This window comes from Stenella coeruleoalba, assembly GCF_951394435.1.
Source record: "Stenella coeruleoalba genome assembly, chromosome: 7".
Taxonomy (NCBI): Eukaryota; Metazoa; Chordata; class Mammalia; order Artiodactyla; family Delphinidae; genus Stenella; species Stenella coeruleoalba.
The window spans coordinates 121,384,855-121,394,255 of NC_137153.1; the positions used below are offsets into that span (position 1 = coordinate 121,384,855).

Here is a 9,401-nt window from a genome sequence, read left to right on the forward strand (position 1 = left end):
AAGGCAAACGGAGCCAGGACACCAGCCTCCCAGCTGAGTACAGCCCACTGTCTTCCAGGAGGAGCACGTGGATAATGGCCATCAGGGGCCTCCCGTTCCCGGGGGCCCGAGCCCCCCAGCGCTCTCCAAGAGCACCTAGAGGGAGCCCTGGGCGCAGAGGGTGGCAGGGCCGGGACCCATCCACCTGCCCTGCTCAGAGCCTGGGTGAACAGGGTAGGGCCTGAAACTGAGGACACACACAGGCACGTGCACGTGTACATACGCACACACAGGACTTGGGACGCACCGGCCAGCCGCATGGCAAGAGGAGGGGGGTGGGTCAAAAATGGCGGCAGCCGCTCCGCAGTGCGCCTCGGTGGCCCGTCTGCTCGGGACACGGGTGGGTATCGAGCGTGGGCTGAGTCAGCCCAGGCTGTGGATTAGGAAGATAGTCGTGTTCACGGGGCACTTTTAGGCATTGAGGGAGCTGGGGAAACAGGGTCATCGCAGTACAATTGGAAAAACATACAAATAATTCGTGCTACCATTACGTCACCATGCTGTGGTAACGACGAATTCCCACTTAAAAGCCGGATTTCTATCATCGAAGGGCTGCCCACAGCCACAGGCGGCAGAGGCCCTCTCGGTTCTGCAAAGCAAACTCCACAGGTGGGCATCCGGGCAGCAGCCCAGGCCTGGAGGAGCCAGAGCTGAGCGGTGGGGCCAGGGGGGCCCCCGGGCTCATGGGACAGAAGGGACAGGGGTGCTCCGGGCCGGAGCGAGGCCCAGCGCCGCCAGCCAAGGTGGCAGCAGGGTGGGGGGAGGGGAGAGGGCGCAGGCACACACCGGAAGCAACTGGAAACCCTTCTCTGGTCAGGTGAATCCCTTCACAAGAGCAGCCGGTGGTCAGAGTGGGCAGCAACATTCCTACCAGCGGGGCCCAGGTTGTATGTGGGAGCTCCCCGCACACCTCGCTGTGCCCGGCCCTGGGCCAGACCGTCCGCCTCCCCATCTCGGCCTTGGCCAGCCGCTGCCTGGCTCCTGACCCCAGTGAGGGCAGGAAGGTGACCTCCACTGCAGGACGGCCGGCTCCTTCCGCACGCACAGGAAGGAAGGGCCCACAGCCCTGCCCAGCCTCCGGGGCCCTCAGCGCGGGGACGGGCCTGCTCCCGGGGCCCCTAGTCTGCACTGAGTCTGTATGAACATCCATGCAGCGTGTCAGCCAGGACTGGTCGTTGGTGTCTAGGGAAGCAGAATGGAGCACTGTCCTGGTCCCCTCGGGTAACGAACGAGGGTCAGACCCTTGCTTTGGACTCCGGGGCTTTTGTCTGAAGAAGACACTCTCTAACCAACCACGGTTGGCAGGGGTGAACTGCGGTGTCCAGAGGGACAAGCTGGCGGGGGGCGGGCGCGGCTGCCCCAGGCCCCACCCACTCTGACCACACGGCCCTCCAGCCCGCACGTCCCCCACTTCCCAGGATGCTCGCCCCACTTCCATGGCCCTCCCTGTACCGGGGATGCTGAGGAAGGTCCTGCATCTCACGGGACCCACAGAGCTGGCACCTGCCTGCCCTGGGCTCAGGGCCTGCCCCAGCGTCCACCTGGGCCGCCTGTCATTCGGGGCCCTTGGGGGTCCTGGCTTATGCCCTGTCCCCTCTGGCCCAGGCTGCTCCCATCAGCTGGCCAGTCCGCACGGGTGGCAGTACCCACCCTTTTCAGCCTGTGCCTGCCCCGGGGCTCCGGGTCACCTGGGTCAGGGCGGCAGGTGACCACTGTTGGACCAGCCAGAGGTGGGGGAACTCTGCCCGCCCTGGGCTCCTGGGAGCCTGCACGTGGCCAGGTTGGCATACTTGCCGTCTCTTAGGAGGACGAGCTGCCTTCCTGGCTGTGGTGGCCGTGCCCGAGCACCCTCCCGTGGGCCTCTTCTGCATCGGACCGTGGATGTGCCTGTACGGGGGCGCCTGGCACACCGCCCGCCCGCCCGCCCGCCCGCGCAGGCCCTCCCGGCATCAGTCTGCCACCCCCACCCCCGCCCCGGGTGCAGTGCGGGCCACACAGCGAGAGCCACAGCAACCCTGCCTGAGGCCCCGGGTGACACAGCTGCCAGCCTTCCTGGGCATGTTGCCCGGCGGCGGCTGGGGGAGGGGCGGGCCCACGAGCACTGAATCAGCTGCTCCCGCGTGGCCCTGTCCCCTCCAGGGCAAGGATGCTGGTGAGGCGGGGGGAGGGGATGGGGGGTGGGCCCTCCATCTTTGGGGAGCTGTCAGGCTGCCGGGGATTTTCTGGAAAGCCGCCCCTGCAGGAGCCAGGCCTCCTGGGGGATGAGAGGAAGGACCTTCCCGGAAGAGGGCCTTTTCCAAACAACACCAAAAAGGGAGAAGGGAGAGGACCGGCCTGTGCCGAGGGAAGGAAGCGCTGAGTCAGCAGCAAGCCCTGCCATCCTCCCTCCTCCAATCAGGCGCTGGAGCGGACAGGGACCTCTCAAGGTCAGGGAACATCAATGTCCACAGGCGGGTCCCAGCGGACGGCCCTTCCTCCGCAGCGGCCCGGGGGTCAAGCTCTGGTCCGGAGGTGGGCTGTGCCCGCCCTGGCCGCCCTCGGCGGGGGTGCTGCGTCCCTCCCGCTGGGCTTGCTCCCAGGCAGGCGGGGCGGTGGTACCACCGGGGGACAAAGAGGGCATCTTCGAGGGCACCTCGTCCACCCCTGCCCGGGGCCTGGGCGGCACCTGGACTTTCTCAGAGAACCGTGTGGCTTCTAGAAATTCCTTCTTGCCATTGCCTCCCTCCCACTGTTGGCTCACCTCCCACCGGCAGCCCCTCCCACCCTCCGGGCCGGGGTCCCTCAGCACAGGGAGGGCCGGCCCCACGGGCGGGCCAACAAGAGGCCCCCACACCCGGTGCAAAGGAGGCCACCACGAGGCCCTGTTCTTTGTTGAAGGGAAGCCCCTCTCCCCTCCTCCCCGCCCCCACCCCACCGCTGCTGGCTTCTGCCCCAGCCTTGACCTCCTGCTGCCCGGGATGGCCGCCCCCAGATCTGACCGTCCTCTCCCCAGGCCGCCAGGCTCCCAGTGCCCCCTCCGACTCTCCCAGGCCTCGCCCCGCCCCCAGCTCTCGCTGGGGCACTGCTCGTCCCCTCCCCTGGCCAGCTCCCTTCTCTGTGGTCACACTGCCTGCCCGCCCTCCCCCACCCTCCCCGACTCCCAAAATCAAGGCCCGGTGTCACCACCACCGTCCAGGTGCTGTCTCCCCCCCAGCAGCGGCGCTGCTCCCGGGGTCCCCGGGCTGAGACCCCTCTCTGGACGGTGCCCGAACTGGTAACTAGGGCACAGTCTGGGCAGAATGCCCCTGCCTCCCTGCGGTGGCTGGCTCAGCGTGCGCTCTTTGAAAATGGTGACTGTCCCCCCAGGGGGACATGGGGTTCGTTCAGCCCGGAGGACGGGCTGGTGGCTCCCGCACCAGACGGTGCAGACAGCACCCCCACCACACACGAGTCCTGCTGGACAGCGCCGGTCTAGAGACCCACTGAAGAAAACGCTCCAACCTGCGCAAAACCAGGGGAGGCCAGGCCAGGAGGCCTGTGGACGCTGCAGAAGGTGGGCAAACCCGAGGCTCCAGCGCGGCGAGAGGACAGATCTGGGGCAGTGCTGCCCACTGCCAGCCGCTCCCAGTGAAGCCAGCACGCCCGAGAGTGGTCTCCCGGCCGGGAAGCCGCATCCCCACCTGCTCCTCGGCCAGGCTTTGTGCAGCAAACTGCCCCTCCCAAGGGTCCTCTGCGACTGCTCGAGGGCCAACTGCCCCTCCCAAGGGTCCTCTGCGACTGCTCGGGGGCCAACTGCCCCTCCCAAGGGTCCTCTGCTACTGCTCGGGGGGCCAAGGCTTTTGCGAGGACTTTACCAGCTCTGCCACCACAGGCTGAACCCCAAAAGGACTCGGACTGTTTTTTTCTGAAACGTCAAGTTCCACAAAATTCCAGAGATAGCAGCTACGCCGCTCTGTCCTGGACCCCCAGCTCTTCCGGGGCCACATTTCTGGCCACACTGGCTGCATGGAAGGGCATCACCCTCATCATCACGTGGGAGGAAGTCTTTGCAAGGGAGAAACGTGAGCGTCCCCTGCACAGAAGCCAGGGAAGCCTTTCCACGATAGAGATACTAACTAATAACCTGTCACTCGTTTTCCAATTGCTTTTTGGTTACACAAGGATTCCTAACCTTGGTTTCCTTCCAGTTTTTCTCCTGTGGGTAAGCGTCTCCCCATCCGGCTGCCGTCCTGGCACTTGAGGGCGTCATCTGTCTGATAAGGACGATACACACTTGCCTGTTGGTTGAACTCAGCCCTCCTGGACCTCACCAGGCCCCCCGCTTGGCCAGCGCTGACAAATTCTCGCTGCCTCCCCAGCCAAATCCCCAGGACAGGCTCCAGCGGTGGGGCCCCTGGACTCATGGCAGGGTGGCCCTACAGCCCATCACACTCCTTCTCCAGCATGGCAGACGGCTGCTTTGCAAGGTTCGGATCTGACTCGTGAAGAACGGCATCTGTGGCATTTGGGGCTGCTTATATCCTTTAAAAAAGGTATAAACGTTTTGAGCTTCAAACAGTCACGCTGTCAATGTGTTAAAAAAATAAGTTTAATGCAGGTGGCTCACTTCATAAAGAATTTCACAGGCACTCAAGACACCAAGCAGCTTTGTGTCCACACCACCGTGACCCCCCTGCTGCCCCAGCCCCGTGGACACGTGCCCACCTCAGAGGGGGCCTCAGAGTAACGTGAGTCAACTAACACAGAACAAAGCTTTTAGGAAACAGCATGATTTGGTGCAAAACGTCCTCTGCAGCGCCGAGAAGTGGGGTCCGTGTGGGTCGGCTCCTTGCCTGCCGTCCAGGTAACCGGGAGAGACTCACCCCCCGATTCCCTCGGAGGAGCCGTCCACTGACCTCGAGTGGACAATCGTCCGACAGAAGCTGGCTACAAATTAAAGAGCACAGTTTACAGCCAAGTGTTTTTTGCCTCCTTTACCTGATTTGGCTTTTTTTTCCAGTGGCACACAACTGCCCCGACAGCTCCCCCTGGCCACTGGGGGACCCGGCCAGGCAGGGTTGAAAGGGCTACCGCCCGTGCCTGCGGGTGTGGGGACAACTTGGGGTGAAGTAGCATCGGCCTCCCTGTCACCCTCAATATGGGGCCCTATGTCCCGCCTCTGGCTGTTGTCCCAGCTGAATTATTCAGTGCCCCTCGCCTGCCCACAAGGCCTGCGGCTACCCTGTCCCCATCTGATGGAGGCCACGGTGAGGGGTCTGGGCAAAACTGGCCCTCTGGTATGTTCTCTCTGCAACCGGAAGCACCCCTGGACCACTGGTTCTTTCCTGGCCCACATTCATTTTTGCTTTGTACTCCCAGCTGCTCTAACAACCGCCGAGGCAGGGACAAAGGGGCCGCCGAGCTCCTCACTCAGAGGTCCAGCCCTGGTGCAACCCTGATTCCAAGAGGTGTTTCTTCCAACAGACACGTCTCGAACCTGGACGTTCCCTGAGGGGAAGAGACTGAAAGCCCCCTGAGGCCAGAAAGAGACTGAGTTGCCTCCCCAGAAATCCACACTTGAAGAGTGGAGCCCTGGACCCGGCACTCCCCTGGGCTGGCCCCTGATCTAGGCACTGACAGGCAAACCGAGGTGCCGCTGAAGCCCGGCCTGGGACTCAGGACCCCCACGCCTCTCAGGGTAACAAATGGAGGAGCGTCCGTGGGCTGAGTGAGGACTCGGTGGCCCAGGGCAGAGTGAAGAGCTTGGTGGCAGTGTGGTGCACCAGCTGGTGGAGACTGACGCTTCCCCAAGGCTAGGGCGGGGGGCCGGGCGTGCACAGGAAGGGGCTGTGCGGCCAGGAGGATCGCCCCTCCAGATCTGCACCTGGGTAGCACACCCCTCCCGGGGACCTCCAACACCACTGGTGACACCATTGCCCTGGAGAGGGGACAGGGACACAGGCTCTCCAAGTACAGACTGGACCCATACCCGTCCCCCCCGCCCCCCCGCCCCGGGAATAGCTTGGAAAGTGCAGGCTGGAACCACAAGCAGGTGGCGCAGGGGACACCGCACCGAAACCACACACAGAAAGGGTCTGAGCAAAGGCCAGCAGGAGGGAGGGCGCCAGTGTACCCTTCACAGAAGTCTCAGCCCTTTCCTGAGCCAGACACGCAGGCGCCGGGGCGGGGTGGGGGGGTTATGCCTCTGACACAGGGCAGAAAGGGCCCCAACCTACCGCGTCGAGAAAAGCGCCCACTGCAGGTGCATCTACGGCCGGGTCACCGGAAACCGTCCCCGGAAGAGCCCGCGGCGCCCTCACATGTCCACGAAGACCATGAAGCACCAGCCCAGGCCCCCGACCAGCAGCATGGTCACGTGGATGCCGTAGACCAGCAGCTCGTTGAGGAGGCGGAAGTCCACGCGCCGACGGCCCAGCAGCAGCAGCAGCGCCGACAGCTTGAGCTGGAAGCGCAGCAGGACGCGCACGCCCAGGTACTGCAGGCAGAAGAGGGCGGCCAGCGCGCCCCACAGCGCGGCCGTGAAGAGGCTGCAGCTGAAGTACAGCAGGAAGCGGATGAAGCCGTAGAGCCAGCGGGCCCGGACGTACACGTCGAAGTTGTTGTACTTGGTGCGGGCCGTGCGGGAGGCGCGCGCCGGGCCGCAGGCGGCGTGCAGGCAGGTGGTGTGCGGGCCCTGGAAGGAGCGCGCCCGCCGGGGGATGGGCATGACCGGCATTGGGCCCAGGGCGGCAGTCAGCATAGGCGTCGCGGGTGCCTGGGCCTGGGAGGCCGAGGCTGAGTCCCGGGGGAGGCGTGGGCCTGCAGGGAGAGCGACACGGAGAGGAGCCAGGTCAGCCGGGACATCAGCCAGCGCGGGGCCGCAGGGAGACCGAGTCTGGGACTTGGGATCCGCTCACATCCCCCGGGGTTACTCTTTTCATAATTGCTACCGAGGACACTCCAAAGGGAGCCCCAATCACGTGGGAACCAAAATTCCACCAGCGACACCGGGAAGAAGGGTCAGGACAGTGGCCGCAGGCCCCCTGGCAGTCAATGCCAAGACCCACGAGGAAGGGCCGACAGAAACCCTGGCTAACCGCCCCCTCCCCCAGGCTCGGCGAGTCCCCTTCACTGGACTCACCGTCCGGCTTTGATCTGGGATGCCCATGCCTGCCTGCGCTTCTGTGGCTGCTTTATCCAGGGCGAATAAGTCCCCGAGTGGCAGCCACACAACAGGACAGGACGAGGGAGAGGGTGTCCACAGGGCAGACGGGGGCCGTTCTCTTCAGCAACTTGACAGGCCAAGTGCTGGGGACCAGGCAGCCGGCACCGGGCTCTGGGCTCCCCTGCGGGGCCTGAACCCTCGTGCTGTCGTTCACCAGGAGTGACCTTTGCCAGGTCACCTCACCCCCCGAGACCGTCCCTGCTCCGCACAACGGGGATGTCGAGCGCTGGGCTCGCAGCGGTGCTGTGGTTATAGGCAAATGGAACGTTTCCGGGCAAGTGCTGCCCGTGCCTGGCGGAGAGGATGGCGGCCCAGGGCCAGTGCTGTTGTCGCAGGGCACGGGCCCTGTGGCTTGGGCCGCCACAGGAGAGGAGAAACGGCAAGTGGTTCTCTAGTTCTGCCTGGCAAGTGTCATTTATAGCTCGCCTGAATCGTGGCTGGAAACACAGAACTGGGAGTTCGGGACGTGTAAAATCGGAGCAGCAAAGTTGGTTACAGGCTCCGGGGAGGCACTGCCGAGGGCATCTGCGTCCCATCGCATGGCTTGTAGCCTGAGGGCCTGCAGGGGGATTTCTGCTAGCTCCCTCTCCGGCCGCCCACGTGGTGCTCTGGCCGGAGGCGGAGGAGGGGGAGGCCGGGCGCGTCCACCCTCCCCTGCCCACAGCCCCAGCCCTTCCCACAGGCTTCGGTCTGAACGCGGTCTGACAGCAGCTAATGGCACTCAGATGTCGGTGCTCCCTTCACGCGGCGGAGTCGCGCCTCGGGCGGGCCGCTCGCCATCCTCCCATCGCCACCTGGCCGCGGGCAACGCATGTGCGCCACGGGCTTCCAGGTCGGGGCCGGGGCGTCCGCGCGGCACCCACGCGCTCGCTTCTGGGGGGTGCCGGGCCCCAGATCCCGGAGGCAGGGCCGACCCGTAGCGCCCCCGGGAGCCGCCCCCGCCCCGCCCGGGCACCCCCGCCCGGGCACCCCCGCCCGCTCACCGGGTGCCCTCTCAGCGCCGGCGTCCCGAGCCGCGCGGCCCCCTGTCCCTCGGGGCTCCGGGAGCAGGGCGGCCGCATGGTGCCGACGGCGCGGCCCGGACCCTCACGCGTCCCCGCCCGGGGCCGCCCCGAAGGGCCAGGGGCTCCCGCGCCCGGTGGCCGGCGGCGTTTGGCCTAGCGTGGGAGCCGTAGCGCCGTCCCTCTGCGGCCACCGTAGGACTTCCCTCACGCCCCTCCGCCCGAGCTGACACGGAGAGCGCCTCCCTTCCCCCAGCTCCGTGCCGACACCGAGCGCCCGGAACTCGGCGCTTCCCCTGGGCGTACGTGCGTGCGTGCGTGCGCGCGCGGCGCGGCGCGCGACCCCTGACTTTGCCAGCCGCCTACACCACCCCGCCTACGCCGCCGGCGCCTCGGCCCGTCCTGCGCAGGCGCAGATAGCGGACCTGCGCCGCGGAGTCCCCGGGCAGCTCCTCTGCTCATGCGCCGCTGCACCCGAGGCGGTTGGCAGTGCGCAAGCGCGGGCCCTACGGGCGCAGCTGTTCTTCCGGCCCTGGGAGAGCGCTTGCCAATGGTCGCGGGATCGGCCGCGGTCCTGCGTGTCTGCCGCCCGGCGAGTCTGAAGCGGACTGCGTGACACCACCCATGGACGCACGTCCCCAAATGTAGGGAAGACTGGCCGGCTGACCACCCACGGACACCAAGGTCCCCAAGTGTAGGGAGTCAGGGCGGGCTGGCTGACACCCACGGAGCCCTGGGGTTGCCCTTTGCCAGGAGAATGAGGATTTCCGTGTAGACGTGTTTAAACATTTTAATCCGATCGAGGTTAGGGTGGGGGAAACTTCACGCGCCTTGGATTTAGTCGGCAAGTTCTATTTGCCTGAATTCTATCAATTGTGCACACACGTGGGAACGGCTGGTTCTGTTCCCCAGTGCCTGCGGGTCCTGGTCCTGGTCGCTGTTTTGGATACTGGACGCTCTGATAGAGGCCAACTCCTCGGGCATCCTTTACAGAAGACGGCTGACCCGCCAGGGCGGAGAGCCTCCACCTGCAGGAGCCCCTACCTGCAAGCACGTCACCTCCCCTTGCAAGTCCTGACCCCGACCCGCCCACACCCTCGCCCTGTCGTGTAGGAAGGGGTCAGATGCCTGCGGGCACGTGTGGTCCTATCCCTTCAGCTGCAGGTTTGCTGGTGAGG

At 65.6% G+C, this 9,401-nt stretch overlaps 1 protein-coding gene across 4 annotated transcripts; it reads right to left on the reverse strand.

The window, feature by feature from the left end:
* Window positions 1-4,588: 4,588 nt before the first annotated feature.
* TMEM250 (transmembrane protein 250) lies at window positions 4,589-8,722 on the reverse strand. 4 transcript variants are annotated; one of them, XR_013829080.1, is made up of 4 exons: window positions 8,206-8,722; window positions 7,139-7,781; window positions 6,234-6,816; window positions 4,589-4,944 (listed from the first exon to the last, which is right to left on the reverse strand). XR_013829080.1 is itself a non-coding variant. In XM_079926528.1 (2 exons), the coding sequence occupies exon 2, from the start codon at window positions 6,755-6,757 to the stop codon at window positions 6,314-6,316; it is 444 nt and encodes a 147-aa protein (XP_079782654.1). In that variant the 5' UTR covers window positions 6,758-6,816; window positions 7,139-8,180; the 3' UTR covers window positions 4,589-6,313. The 4 variants fall into 4 exon arrangements, 1 of the variants encoding a protein (XP_079782654.1); XR_013829079.1 differs by lacking the exon at window positions 7,139-7,781; XR_013829081.1 differs by lacking the exon at window positions 8,206-8,722 and having other exon boundaries at window positions 7,139-8,180.
* Window positions 8,723-9,401: the final 679 nt, after the last annotated feature.

What these genes read in the sequence shown, in the direction of transcription:
- TMEM250 (XM_079926528.1), bottom strand. Translation starts at nt 6,757, where the DNA reads ATGCTGACTGCCGCCCTGGGCCCAATGCCGGTCATGCCCATCCCCCGG.